The sequence below is a fragment of the Nicotiana tabacum genome, chromosome 19 (assembly GCF_000715075.1).
Source record: "Nicotiana tabacum cultivar K326 chromosome 19, ASM71507v2, whole genome shotgun sequence".
Classification (NCBI taxonomy): Eukaryota; Viridiplantae; Streptophyta; class Magnoliopsida; order Solanales; family Solanaceae; genus Nicotiana; species Nicotiana tabacum.
Window position 1 is genome coordinate 94,080,865 of NC_134098.1, and position 15,289 is coordinate 94,096,153.

Consider the following 15,289-nt stretch of genomic DNA (forward strand, 5'->3'; position numbering starts at 1 on the left):
ATGATAAGGAGATTATGTTATGATTTATATTAGTCGTATGACATCCGTGTGTTATGTTTTAATGTCAAGCGAGTTGTGGAACAAAAGTCGATGAAAGTCATCACAAGTTACACTCATAAGTTTTACTGAAACTTTGGGTCAAATCTAACTGCAATTTTCTCCCAATATACTTAGAGTTATGGGGTGTTCCACCCATCAAATTAAAGATCTATGAGTCTATTTTCCAATGCATTAAACCGTTTGTCAATACGACATCGGAGTAGTGAGATATGGGCATTTTTGCGATACTGCGCAAGCTGCTAGGTGACAAGTAGGTGTGTCACCTACTTGCTTAAATGAAAGCCCAAAAATGGGCCATTTCGGGTCGTCCAAAGAGGCCTTTTAAAGGCCTATTTTCTTCATATATTAGACTTAAAATAGAGCATAATAACCAGACATAAGCTCTGCAAAGAATCCTCCCAAAAATTTCCCACAAACCCTAATTGATTTTCTCTCCCTTTCAAGTTCTAATTGGAGGTAAAACCTAGAGTTTGAAGAACCAAGATAGGAGCTGAGTTATCCAACAAATAAGGTGAGTTTACTGCTCTCTTTCATCCAGTTTTTATTCTATAAATTCATGGTAAGTCGTTCTATACTTGTGAGAACTCGCGGGACGGTGATCGGAAGCCGTGAGTTCGAGTTATTCACTTGTAGCGGACTGTTTTGTGGACTATTTTGTGTTGCTGTTGAGCTGCGTGTTTTACTACTGTTTTGTGGAGTTTTGGAGGAGGAAGGGGGTGTAGAAACACCATATAAATGTAGGGTGGTTGGCTGGTCGTTCATCATAACATTTTCGGGTCGTTTGACACTACTACGGTGGTCGTTTTGTGTATGAAGAGATTGGGGTGTGTTGGGCTGTTTTGTAGTATTTGATGGTGTATATAGGGCTGGAAAATGATGTATATATATTGTCATTGTTCTGTTCTTGTATTGTTGGTGTTATCTTGAATTTGGAGGAAGTAAGGATTATAGGGGAGATGCTACCCGTTTTAATACAAAATAAGTTTGTCGTTCGTTGTGCGATAGTTGTAACTTTCGTAACTTAACGATAGTATTATTATCATTCTTGTAGATTAAGGTGCGAAGAGGTGAGTTCAACTTGGTGATTGGAAAGATTGTGATAAGGTATGTTAAGGCTAAGCCTTCCTTCATTTTGGCATGATCTCGTAGCTACATGTGTTAGTAACGAGACAAAAAGAGAAGTTCATATTCATGAATTTATTCACACTATTCTAGTCTCATAAATTACAATATTATTCCTTATCGAGATTCTATATTCAATTTAGTATTGTCTTCTTCCAGTCAAGAGAGCAGCAAGCCTATATATACAGTATTACAGTATTTTCATTACCATCGAGCTATAATCGATGGGCAGGCCCCTATTGGGCAACCTTTGATCATATGGAAAGTTATATACCGAGCCTACTGTGGCCGAGCACCTATGAGCGAGCCCAGCATGGTCGAGATACATAGCCTAGTATGGCCGAGCGCCTATGAGCGAGCCTACTACGGCAGAGCAGTTATATATACCGAGCCTTATAAGGCCGTACAATTATTTTACTTACTATATTGAAGGAGTTGAGTCAGTATCAACGGGTAAGTATATCTCCAGATCATCTTTGACTCCCAATTATTTTCAGTTATTATATTATCAGTTCAGTTTCAACTTTCAGTTATGTTATCGCCTTATATACTTGGTACATTATTTCGTACTGACGTCCCTTTTCCGTGGACGCTGCATTTCATACATGCAGGTTCAGATAGACAGACGAGTAGACCTCCTCAGTAGGTGTTTCCAGAGTTTAGCTTGATCGGTAAGCTCCACATCCTTCGGAGTTATCGGGTCTAAGTTTTTGTGTGCATCTTATGTATGTATTTAGATATATAATATGGGTAGGTCGGGGCCCTTGTTCCGATCACAATATATCTATCAGTAGAGGCTTGTAGACATATCCTGTTGGTTAGTGCAGTATGTTGGGTTTGTAGGCCTGGTATGTATAATTTGGTGGTTTGTCAGCTGTAGTAGCTATGACGGCCTTTTCAGCCTAGTTTTATATTGATGTTTAGTTAGCGCTAGTTTCCATTCAGTTTTATATTTTGCTTCGCAAATTGTCTTGCAAGGTGGCCCCATGGCCAAAGTATGACATTATATGTTCAGAGTCCCTTAGTCGCAATTTGGTACGCCAGGTTAGGTAAGGCACTGGGTGCTTGTCTCGCTCCTAGGTTCGGGGCGTGACAAACTTGGTATCAGAGCAGTTCTGTCCTAGGAAGTCTACAAGCCGTGTCTAGTAGGGTCTTGTTTATAGATGTGTTGTGCACCACATTATATAAGCAGGGAACTACAGGGCATTTAGGAGTTGGTTACCCTTCTTTGAAATCTAAATCGTGCCATAGAACTGAGTTATAGGAAATTTGAATTAAACTTATGTGTTGGTGTTTGCATGCACAGATGACGGTGACTAGGAAGACTACGGCTAGCCAGAGGAGAGATACAGCAGTAAGTGAGGGGACCAGCAGGGTACCCCCAGTAGATGTGGCCCAGTCTGAGGCTCAAGGCGAGACCCCTACTCAGCCATTACCGGCTCCTCCACCAACTACGGAGATTCCTAGGGAAACCGCACATCCAGTTCCCCCTCCACTTCCATCAGATCAGGACATGAGGAGTGCGGTGCATTTGTTGACACAGTTGGTAGCTACCCAGCAACAGGCTAGGGCATCAGCTAGTGCAAGAACTTCTGAGGGGTCTGGGAGTTCAAGGGTCCGAGAGTTTATTGCTTTGAGTCCCCCAGAGTTCACGGGGACAGATCAGAGGAGGACCCGCAGGATTTCATAGATCAGCTTCACAGGATCTTTCGTGTTATGCATGCCACGGAGAAAGAGGCAGTTGAGCTAGCAGCTTTTCGACTCCGAGATATAGCCACCCTTTGGTACGAGGGATGGGAGAGGTCCAGGGGATGTGATGCACCTCCAGCTATTTGGGAGAATTTTTCAGATGCCTTCCTTGACCAGTACTTACTGCGGGAGATCCGACAGGCTCGAGTCGATCAGTTTCTAGCCCTCAAGCAGGGTAATATGAGTGTTCGAGAGTATAGTCTCCGTTTTGACTCATTGGCCAGATATGCACCATCCATAGTTACTACTATGCGGGACAGGATTCACAGGTTTATAGCAGGGTTAGCCCCAGAGTTAACCAAGGCATGTGCCACCGCTGCATTGCAGGATAGTATGGATATCTCCCGGATTCAGGCATTCGCCCAGAATATAGAAAGGGGTAGGCGTCGGCAGCAGGGTACAGAGAGGGCTGAGCAAGGGCAACGTAAGAGGATGAGATTTCCCAGGTCTCAGGAGCAATCTCAGGGTAGTTATAGGACCCAGTACTTCGGACGGCCACCTAGGCCTCCGCCACCTCAGTTACAGGGTTACGGGTATAACCGCTATACTCAGTCAGGACCAGGTGAGAGCTCACGGGCGTCGGGTTTGCAGCGACAGCGAGGATCTGCGCAGACATGGTCATTTCCTCCACGGTATGACATCTGTGGTAAAGGACACTTGGGCCAATGCCGAGCAGGTTCTGATGCTTGTTATACATGTGGGCGTCCGGGGCATATGATGCGAGATTGCCCAAATAGAGATTCTGGGGGAATGGCACAACCAGCGAGTTCAGCAACAGGATCATCTTTGTCCGTGCATCCTTCAGGGCGCGAGTCTCAGTCTTCGGCTGGTAGAGGTCGAGGCAGAGGTAGAGGTTCCAGTTCAGGTGGTAATCAGAACCGTATCTATGCTTTAGCGGGTCGACAGGACCAGGAGTCTTCACCAGACGTTGTGACAGGTATATTAACCATTTGCTCTCACGATGCTTATGCTTTGATAGACCCAGGATCTACTTTATCATATATTACCCCATTTGTCGCGAGGAAGTTTGGTATAGTGCCTGAAATACAAAGTGATCCTTTTGCGGTATCTACACCGGTCGGAGAATCGATTATTGCTAGACGGGTTTACCGAGGTTGTACGGTGACAATTTGTAGTCGTCAGACCTCAGCTGACCTAGTTGAGCTAGAGATGATGGATTTTGATGCTATCATGGGCATGGACTGGTTGGCAGCTTGCTATGCCACAGTTGATTGCCGAGCAAAGGCAGTCAGATTTCATTTTTCGGGTAAGCCAGTCCTTGAATGGGTAGGTAATACAGCAACACCCAGAGGTAGGTTTATTTCCTATCTGAAGGCGAGGAAAATGATCGCAAAAGGGTGCATTTATCATATTGTGCGAGTTAGAGATGCAGATGCTGAGATACCTACACTTCAGTCTATTCCCGTAGTCAAAGAGTATGCAGATGTGTTTCCAGATGAGCTTCCAGGTATTCCTCCAGAGCGAGAGATTGATTTTAGCATCGATTTGCTTCCAGGAACTCAACCAATATCCATCCCTCCGTATAGAATGGCACCTGCCGAATTGAAGGAGTTGAAGGAGCAGTTAAAAGATTTGCTGGAGAAAGGTTACATCAGGCCCAGTACCTCACCTTGGGGTGCACCGGTACTATTTGTGCGGAAGAAAGACGGCTCGCTGAGGATGTGTATCGATTATAGGCAGCTGAACAAGGTAACTATTAAGAATAAGTATCCACTTCCAAGGATCGATGACTTGTTTGATCAGTTGCAGGGGCTAGATGCTTTTCAAAGATAGATTTGAGGTCGGGGTACCACCAGGTCAGAGTTCGGGAAAAAGATATTCCAAAGACAGCCTTCAGGACCCGATATGGCCACTTCGAGTTCCTTGTCATGTCCTTCGGGTTGACTAATGCACCCGCCATATTTATGGACTTGATGAATAGCCTATTCCGACCATTTTTATATCTGTTCGTGATAGTATTTATTGATGATATTCTGGTTTATTCCCGTTCAGAGGATGAGCATGCGGACCACCTGCGAGCGGTACTCCAAACCCTCCGTGATCGTAAGTTGTATGCTAAGTTTTCTAAATGTGAGTTCTGGTTGAAGTCTGTAGCATTCTTGGGGCATATTGTATCAGATGAAGGGATAAAGGTAGACACTCAGAAGATTGAGGCCGTGAAATCTTGGCCTAGACCTACCACTCCGACAGAGGTTCGTAGCTTTCTAGGCTTAGCAGGATACTATCGGAGGTTCGTAGAGGGTTTTTCTTCCCTTTCGGCACCATTGACGAAGTTGACACAGAAAGAAACTAAGTTTCAATGGACATAGGCTTGCGAGCGGAGTTTCCAAGAGCTTAAGAACAGGTTGACCTCAGCTCCAGTTCTAACACTTCCAGAGGGTCTAGAGGGTTATGCCGTGTATTGTGATGCATCAGGTGTCGGGTTAGGATGTGTCCTGATGCAACATGGAAAGGTAATTGCGTATGCTTCAAGGCAGTTGAGGAAGCACGAGAGGAATTATCCGACCCACGACCTCGAGTTAGCTGCGGTTGTCCATGCACTTAAGATATGGCGGCATTATTTATATGGTGTTCATGTTGATGTATTTACTGATCATAAAAGCCTACAATATATCTTCAAGCAGAAAGAGTTGAATTTGCGACAGAGGCAATGGCTTGAGTTATTGAAAGATTACGATGTTAACATTCTCTACCATCCAGGGAAAGCTAATGTTGTAGCAGATGCCTTAAGTCGCCGATCTATGGGTAGCTTAGCACATGTAGAGCCCGAGAAAAGACAATTAGCTAGAGAGATTCATCAATTGGCTTCATTGGGGGTTCGGTTAGTAGATTCTGAGGATGGTGGAGTTGTACTCCAAAACACTGCAAAATCATCCCTCATAGCTGAAGTCAAGGAAAGGCAGTACGAGGACCCAGAGTTGGTCGAGTTGAGAGAGCGAGTTCCGCAGCAGAAGAAGCCATTGTTAGAGCTCAAGGGAGATGGGGTTCTCAGATACAGGGGTCGTTCGTGTGTTCCAGATGTAGCAGGGCTACGAGACAGGATTATGTCAGAGGCACATTATTCATGGTATTCCATCCATCCTGGATCGACGAAGATGTATCATGACATTAAGGATGTGTACTGGTGGAACGATATGAAGAAGAACATTGCTGAGTTTGTCGCCCAATGTACTAGTTGCCAGCAAGTGAAGGTAGAGCACCAGAAGCCCGGAGGGCTAATGCAGACTATAGAGATCCCGACATGGAAATGGGAGGCGATAAACATGGACTTTATCATGGGTTTACCTCGTTCTAATCGTAAGTTCGATTCCATATGGGTGATAGTTGATAGGCTCACGAAATCAGCTCACTTCCTACCGGTCAGATCTACATATACAGCAGAAGATTATGCAAAGTTATATATTAAGGAGATAGTGCGGCTAAACGGAGTACCGGTTTCTATTATATCTGACCGTGGGGCTCAGTTTACAGCACATTTTTGGAGGTCATTTCAGAGAGGTCTAGGGACTCAGGTGAATCTCAGCACAGCTTTTCATCCACAGACTGATGGACATGCTGAGCGCACAATTCAGACGCTCGAGGATATGTTACGAGTATGTGTGTTGGATTTTAAAAGAAGTTGGGATGAACATCTACCTCTTATCGAGTTTGCATATAATAACATTTACCACTCCAGTATCCAGATGGCTCCGTACGAGGCTTTGTATGGGCGTAAGTGCAGATCTCCTATAGGGTGGTTTGATGTTGGAGAATTTGGGTTACATGGGCCAGACCTGGTTCAGCAGGCCATAGAGAAAGTAAAGCTTATCTGGGAGCGACTGTTGACAGCTCAGAGTCATCAGAAGTCATATTCTGATGTGCGGCGACGAGACTTAGAGTTCAGAATTAATGACTGAGTATTCTTAAAGGTATCACCTATGAAGGGCGTGATGAGGTTTGGCAAGAAAGGCAAGCTTAGCCCACGGTATATTGGGCCTTATAGGATCATTCGGAGAGTGGGCCAAGTAGCTTATGAGTTAGAGTTGCCCTCAGAATTGGAGTCTGTCCATCCGCTTTTTCACGTATCTATGCTACGGAAGTGCATTGGCGATCCTACCCGAGTGGTGCCCACAGATGATGTACAGATTACAGAGGACTTGTCATACGAGGAAATTCCAGTTGCCATCCTAGACCGACAAATCTGCAAGCTACGAAATAAGGAGGTAGCTTCCGTGAAGGTTTTATGGAGGAGCAAGAATGTAGAAGAGATGACATGGGAATCAGAGGAAGAAATGAAGTCTAAATACCCCCACCTATTTCAGACTGAAGATATGGTTCGAGATGGGACGCTACAACATAGCTCTATGTAGGCTAGCAGGTCATCAGGTAAGCTTTTATTTTTCACATTCAATATTTATGATTTACGGTCGGTGAGGCAAATTGCTGCTATTTATAAAGATTGGCCATGTGTGGCATGCATAGTATGTTTTCTGGCTGCGTGCAGGTTGGTTTTAACCTAGTGTACGAAGGATACTCTGGCAAAATTTTCCAAAGTCTCTAAGAGTAAACATTCGAGGACGAATGTTCCCAAGGGGGGAGTGATATTACACCCTATATTTTTGTACGTAAAAATGCGTCGTAAGCAAACTAATGTAGGACCAAAAATGAGATAATATTTAAAAGTATATAAAGTAAGTTAATCATGTTACCTATGAGGTTACAAATATTGAAGATCATGAACAACAAGTACAAAGAGGGTTGGACAGTTCAGAAGCTAAAGCAATTGAATAAAACAATGTTTCGTCGAAAGTCGACAAGTTGGGAATGTTATAACATGTACCTTTGGGGTGAGACTAGGGTGATTAACATGATAAGGATCTTATGTTATGATTTATATTAGTCGTATGACATCCGTGTGTTATGTTTTAATGTCAAGCGAGTTGTGGAACAAAAGTCGATGAAAGTCATCACAAGTTACACTCATAAGTTTTACTGAAACTTTGGGTCAAATCTAACTGCAATTTTCTCCCAATATACTTAGAGTTATGGAGTTTTCCACCCATCAAATTAAATATCTATGAGTCTATTTTCCAATGCATTAAACCGTTTGTCAATACGACATCGGAGTAGTGAGATATGGGCATTTTTGCAATACTGCGCAAGCTGCTAGATGACAAGTAGGTGTGTCACCTACTTGCTTAAATGAAAGCCCAAAAATGGGCCATTTCGGGTCGTCCAAAGAGGCCTTTTAAAGGCCTATTTTCTTCATATATTAGACTTAAAATAGAGTATAATAACCAGACATAAGCTCTGCAAAGAATCCTCCCAAAAATTTCCCACAAACCCTAATTGATTTTCGCTCCCTTTCAAGTTCTAATTGGAGGTAAAACCTAGAGTTTGAAGAACCAAGATAGGAGCTGAGTTATCCAACAAATAAGGTGAGTTTACTTCTCTCTTTCATCCAGTTTTTCTTCTATAAATTCATGGTAAGTCGTTCTATACTTGTGAGAACTCGCGGGACGGTGATCGGAAGCCGTGAGTTCGAGTTATTCACTTGTGCGGACTGTTTTGTGGACTGTTTTGTGTTGCTGTTGAGCTGCATGTTTTACTACTATTTTGTAGAGTTTTGGAGGAGGAAGGGGGTGTAGAAACACCATATAAATGTAGGGTGGTTGGCTGGTCGTTCGTCATAACATTTTCAGGTCGTTTGACACTACTACGGTGGTCGTTTTGTGTATGAAGAGATTGGGATGTGTTGGGCTGTTTTGTAGTATTTGATGGTGTATATAGGGCTGGAAAATGATGTATATATGTTGTCATTGTTCTGTTCTTGTATTGTTGGTGTTATCTTGAATTTGGAGGAAGTAAGGATTATAGGGGAGATGCTGCCCGTTTTAATACAAAATAAGTTTGTCGTTCGTTGTGCGATAGTTGTAACTTTCGTAACTTAACGATGGTATTATTATCATTCTTGTAGATTAAGGTGCGAAGAGGTGAGTTCAACTTGGTGATTGGAAAGATTGTGATAAGGTATGTTAAGGCTAAGTCTTCCTTCATTTTGGCATGATCTCGTAGCTAAATGTGTTAGTAATGAGACAAAAAGAGAAGTTCATATTCATGAATTTATTCACACTATTCTAGTCTCATAAGTTACAATATTATTCCTTATCGAGATTCTATATTCAATTTAGTATTGTCTTCTTCCAGTCAAGAGAGCAGCAAGCCTATATATACAGTATTACAGTATTTTCATTACCATCGAGCTATAATCGATGGGCAGGCCCCTATTGGGCAACCTTTGATCATATGGAAAGTTATATACCGAGCCTACTGTGGCCGAGCACCTATGAGCGAGCCCAGCATGGTCGAGATACATAGCCTAGTATGGCCGAGCGCCTATGAGCGAGCCTACTACGGCAGAGCAGTTATATATACCGAGCCTAATAAGGCCGTACAATTATTTTACTTACTATATTGAAGGAGTTGAGTCAGTATCAACGGGTAAGTATATCTCTAGATCATCTTTGACTCCCAATTATTTTCAGTTATTATATTATCAGTTCAGTTTCAACTTTCAGTTATGTTATCGCCTTATATACTCGGTACATTATTTCGTACTGACGTCCCTTTTCCGTGGACGCTGCATTTCATGCATGCAGGTTCAGATAGACACACGAGTAGACCTCCTCAGTAGGTGTTTCCAGAGTTTAGCTTGATCGGTAAGCTCCACATCCTTCAGAGTTATCGGGTCTAAGTTTTTGTGTGCATCTTATGTATGTATTTAGATATATAATATGGGTAGGTCGGGGCCCTATTCCGATCACAATATATCTATCAGTAGAGGCTTGTAGACATATCATGTTGGTTAGTGCAGTATGTTGGGTTTGTAGGCCTGGTATGTATAATTTGGTGGTTTGTCAGCTGTAGTAGCTATGATGGCCTTTTCAGCCTAGTTTTATATTGATATTTAGTTAGCGCTAGTTTCCATTCAGTTTTATATTTTGCTTCGCAAATTGTCTTGCAAGGTGGCCCCATGGCCAAAGTATGACATTATATGTTCAAAGTCCCTTAGTCGCAATTTGGTACGCCAGGATAGGTGAGGCACCGGGTGCTTGTCTCGCTCCTAGGTTCGGGGCATGACATTACTGATCATTGCAGCCTTCAGTATCTGTTCAAACAAAAAGATCTTAATTTAAGGCAAAGAAGATGGTTGGAGTTGTTGAAAGAATATGATATCACCATTTTGTATCACCCCGGAAAGGCCAATATGGTGGCCGATGCTTTGAGTAGAATGGTTGTGAGTATGGGCAGTCTTGGGTATATTCCGGTTGGTGAGAGACCATTAGATGCAGATGTTCGGACTTTGGCTAATTAATTCATGAGGTTAGATGTTTCAGAACCCAGTCAGGTTCTAGCTTGCACAGTCGCTCGGTCTTCTTTATATGAGCATATCAGAGAGGCGCAATATGATAATCCTTATTTACTTGTCCTTAAGGACATGGTGCGCCACGGTGATGCCAAACAGGTTGATGTAGGGGAAGATGGAGTTCTGCGAATGCAAGGTCGTATTTGTGTGCCTAATGTTGACATGCATCGTGAATTAATCCTTGAAGATGCACACAGTTCCAGGTATTCTATTCATTCAGGTACCGCTAAAATGTATTAAGATTTATGACAACACTATTGGTGGAGGAGAATGAAGAAGGATATAGTTGCATATGTAGCTCAGTGTCTGAATTGTCAGCAAGTTAAATACGAGCATCAGAGACCTGGTGATTTGCTTCAGAAGTTAGAAATTCCTGAATGGAAGTGGGAGCGTATCACTATGGTTTTGTTGTTGGGCTCGCACAGACTCAGAGAACATTTGACGCCATTTGGGTCATTGTGGATAGGTTGACCAAGTCAGCACATTTCATTCCAGTGGCAGTCACCTATTCTTCAGAGCGGTTAGCTGAAATTTATATTCGTGAGATTGTCCGCCTTCACGGTGTGCCCGTGTCTATTATTTCAGATCGAGGTACGCAGTTTACCTCACACTTCTGGAGGGTTGTACAGCATGAGTTAGGCACGCGGGTTGAGTTGAGTACAGCATTTCATCCACAGACAGATGGACAGTCAGAGCGCACCATTCAAATATTGGAAGATATACTTCGCGCTTGTGTTATAGAGTTTGGAGGTTCTTGGGATCAGTTCTTACCATTTGCGGAGTTTGCTTATAATAATAGCTACCAGTAGAGCATTCAGATGGCTCCATATGAGGCATTATACGGGAGGCGATGCCGTTCGCCAGTTGGCTAGTTTGAACCAGGAGAGGCTCGATTATTAGGTACCGATTTGGTACAGGATGCCTTGGATAAGGTCAAGATTATTCAGGATCGACTTCGCACAGCTCAGTCTAGGAAAAAGAGTTATGCCGACCGTAAAGTTTGTGATATTGCATTCATGGTTGGAGAAAGAATATTGCTCCGGATTTCACCTATGAAAGGTGTAATGAGGTTCGGAAAGAAGGGCAATTTGAGCCCTAGGTATGTCGGACCCTTTAAAATTCTTGAAAGGGTGGGTGAAGTAGCCTACAGGCTTGCATTACCACCTAGTTTATCATCGGTTCATCCAGTGTTCCATGTGTCTATGCTTCGGAAATATCATGGTGATCCGTCCTATGTGTTCGATTTCAGTTCAGTACAATTGGACAAAGATTTGACTTACGAGGATGTGCCGGTGGCTATTTTAGCCCGGTAGGTCTGGCAGTTGAGGTCTAAGAGTTATCCTTCAGTTCGAGTGCAATGGAGAGGTCAGTCGGTAGAGGCATCTACCTGGGAGTTCGAGTCGGACATGCGGAGTAAATATCCATACTTATTCACCAGCTCAGATACTTTTTTTCACTCTGTTCGAGGACGAACGTTTGTTTTAGAGGTGAAGAATGTGATGACCCAAAATGTCATCTTTAAATTTAATAAGTCATTCTGTGTTCTAAGACCTCGAAAAGAACTATTTATCATTCCTCGACTTGCATGCGCAGTCTGTATAATTTCCGAAAAAGTTTGTGTGAAAAATAGATTAAAATGTGAAATAGAGCTTTAAAACTCAACTGAGTTGACTTTGGTCAATATTTTGAGCAAACGGACTCGGATCAGTATTTTGACCGTTATGGTAGGTCCGTATCGTGATTTGGGACTTGGGCGTATGCCCGAAATCGAATTCTGAGGTTCCTAGCCCAAGATATGGAATTTGGATGAAAACTTTAAAGTTTGAAAGCTTAATGATTTTTAAGAATTTACTGATGTCGGATTTATTGACACCGGGTCTGTATTTTGGTTCCGGAGCCCGATATAGGTCCACTATAATATTTATGACTTGTTTGCCGAATTTGGTGAGAATCGGAGTTGATTTGACGTGATTCGGACGTCCGGTTTTAAAAATATAAGTTTTAAAGTTTTCTTGAAAATTTCCTTTGATTTGGTGTCCGATTCGTTGTTCTAGGTGTTAGTTGGGCGATTTGATCGTGCGAGCAAGTTCGTATGATGTTTTAAGACTTGTGTGCATGTTTGGTTTGGAGCCCCGAGGACTCGGGTGAGTTTCGGATAGACTACGGACCATTTGAACTTTGAGAAAAATCTGGTTTTTAGCTTATGCTGTCATCGGGTGTTTTGTGCTTCGCGATCGCGAAGCCATTCCTGCGATCGCGAAGAGGATAATTGGACTGGCACAATTGTGCTTCGCGTTCGCGACCGAGGGCACGCGTTTGCGAAGGGTCGAAGTGCAAAGCTTCGCGTTCGCGATCGAGTCCTCGCGTTCGCGAATAGGAAATGAGGCAGAAGCTGGGGTACTCAAATTTGTTCTTCGCGTTCGCATGAAACGGTCCGCGATTGCGTAGGTCTATGGGGTTATGCTTCGCATTCGCGTTTGTGGTGTCGCGTTCGTGTAGAGCATAGTGGCAGCCTGTGCAAAAATGAGCTTCACGATCGCGAAGCCATTCCCGCGATCGCGAAGAGTAAAATGAACCTGGGCAAAGTTGTTCCACGAGATCGCGAACGAATTTCCGCGATCGCGATGAATAAAAATATGAAAAACAGAACTTAAGTTCTGAAAATGGGGTTTCGACCCATTTTCAACCATTTCCAATTTTTGAGCTCGGGTAAGGCGATTCTTGGGCGATTTTTACGGGAAAACATTGGGTTAAGTGTTACTTATCCTATATTGGTTATATTTCATGATTCCATACTCATTTACATCATGAATCCGTGAATTTATGGAAGAAAAATCATATTTTTATAAAATCTTCCAAAAATGAAAATTTAAGATTTGAAGGTCCATTTGACATTGGAATTGGATAAATTTTGTATGGTTGAACTCGTATCGAAACGGGTGTTCGGATTTCGCAAGTTTTTTCGAAATTTGAGACGTGGGTCCCACTGTCGAATATTTAAATGAATTTTGAATTTTTATCTGGAAAATTAGTAAATTGATATGGAATTAATTCCTATGATTCGTATTGAGTATATCAAATTATTTGTGAATAGATTTGAAGCTTTTGGAGACAAATTTAAAAGGAAAGTTGTGGTCGAGTAATTGATTGGAATTTTAAGCATAAATGTACATGTATCATCATAATTAAACATGAAAATTCATGATCTTGAACATGATAAATAATTAAAATTAAAGCATCATAAAAAATAACTGGCGTGGGAGGCGTTATAACTGTAGATTAACTGATTTCTCTCCTCTTGCTTTATTTTACATTACTGATTTCTTTCCTCTTTCTCTATAGGTTGCAAGCCTTACTCTTTTGGACATCCAAATGTAAATGAAACTATCGATAAATATGTTAGCGAAGAAATGCCTCTATAACCATCATCACCAGGCATTGATGGCAAGTATGTCCAGATGTTCTGAAAAGCCAATTCTATAACGCTTAACACGCAACTGAATACTCTACAAGATCAGCTGGATTTTGCGTTAAACTTGAAAAGCAAACTCAAGAATACGAATAAGAATTTGGAGAGCCAACAAGAGTATTTCAGGGGTCCTATAGAGAAGATGAACTACACAGAGGTTTCAATGTTGAAAGAGGGGTTGGAATATTTGCTCTTGAAGGTGAAGAACTATGGCACTGAACGTGGTTATGGTTACGAAAATTGAAAGTGGAAGGTTGAATAAAGGCTACTGCTAGTTTGTTTTTTTAATAATCGTTCGTGTTATTTATTTTTAAAGGTGTGCAACCATAAAAGTTGTCACCGTGTGACTAGGATGTCACAGGTATAAACCACAAAAATAACACTTTGCAGAAATTCAAAGTAAGGTTATCTACAACAGACCAACATGGTCATGGTTTGTCTCTTCCCCGGCCGTATCCTGCACATAGCAGAAGTTTAGTGCACAAGCTGTTCTAGTTAATCATTTCTTTGGGTTGGGATATTATGTGATATTTTGGTGAAATCTACTATGTATGCGTAATCAAAAACATGACTATTAGAGGAATATAAGTAGAGTTATAAAACTGATATTTTAGTTTCAAATAATTCAAAAAATAAAAATAAAAATGATATAACGCTATTTTTTAAAAACCTAAAACTACATAATAGATCACAGATATTTATTGTATTGCAAATAGTTAGAATAATTTCTTCAAAATAGTATCTAAGCTAGAGAGATACTGTAATGACCCGGCCGGTCGTTTTGAGTATTACATTCCCGTTCCCCCACTTACTGCTCAATTTAAGCTTTACAACTGTTTTATGACTTATTGGGTTAGTTGGTTCGGGTCTGAAGAGATTTCAGAATGAATTGAGACACTTCGTCTCATAATGGAAAGCTTAAGTTAGAAAAGTCAAACGAATGTCGATTTATGTGTAAACGACCTCGGATTTGAATTTTGATGATTTCAATAGATCTGTATGGTAATTTTGGGCTTAGGAGAATGTCCGAAAAATTATTTGGAGGTCCGTAGTGGAATTAGGCTTGAAATGGCGAAAGTCGAATTTTTGGGAAATTTGACCGAGGAGTTGACTTTTTGATATCAGGGTCAAAATATGATTCTGGAAATGGGAATAGCTTCGTTAAGTCATTTATGAATTGTGTGCAAAATTTGAGGTCAATCGGATGTGATTTGTTAGGTTTCGGCATCAGTTGTGGAAGTTGATGTTTCAAAGTTTATTGATTTTGAATTGAGGTGTGATTCATCGTTTCGATGTTGGTAGGTGTGATTTGAGCCCTCAAGTAGGTCCGTATTATGTTATGGGATTTGTTGGTATATTTAGTTGACGTCCCGAGGGCCTCGGGTAAGTTTCGGACGAGGTTCAGATCATTTTCGTGTCATGTTGCACTGCTGGAGGTATGCTGGTTCTGGTGTGATCTCACA

At 41.9% G+C, this 15,289-nt stretch overlaps 1 protein-coding gene across 1 annotated transcript in view; it reads left to right on the forward strand.

Annotated features, from left to right (window-relative positions):
* LOC107792021 (agamous-like MADS-box protein AGL62) overlaps nt 1-14,070 on the forward strand; it is a 97,422-nt gene extending 83,352 nt beyond the window's left edge. Inside the window, exons 2-3 of the mRNA XM_075239222.1 lie at nt 13,700-13,755; nt 13,876-14,070. Of these exons, the coding sequence (XP_075095323.1) occupies nt 13,700-13,755; nt 13,876-14,070 (251 nt within the window). The remainder of the gene's footprint in view (nt 1-13,699; nt 13,756-13,875) is intronic.
* Nucleotides 14,071-15,289: the final 1,219 nt, after the last annotated feature.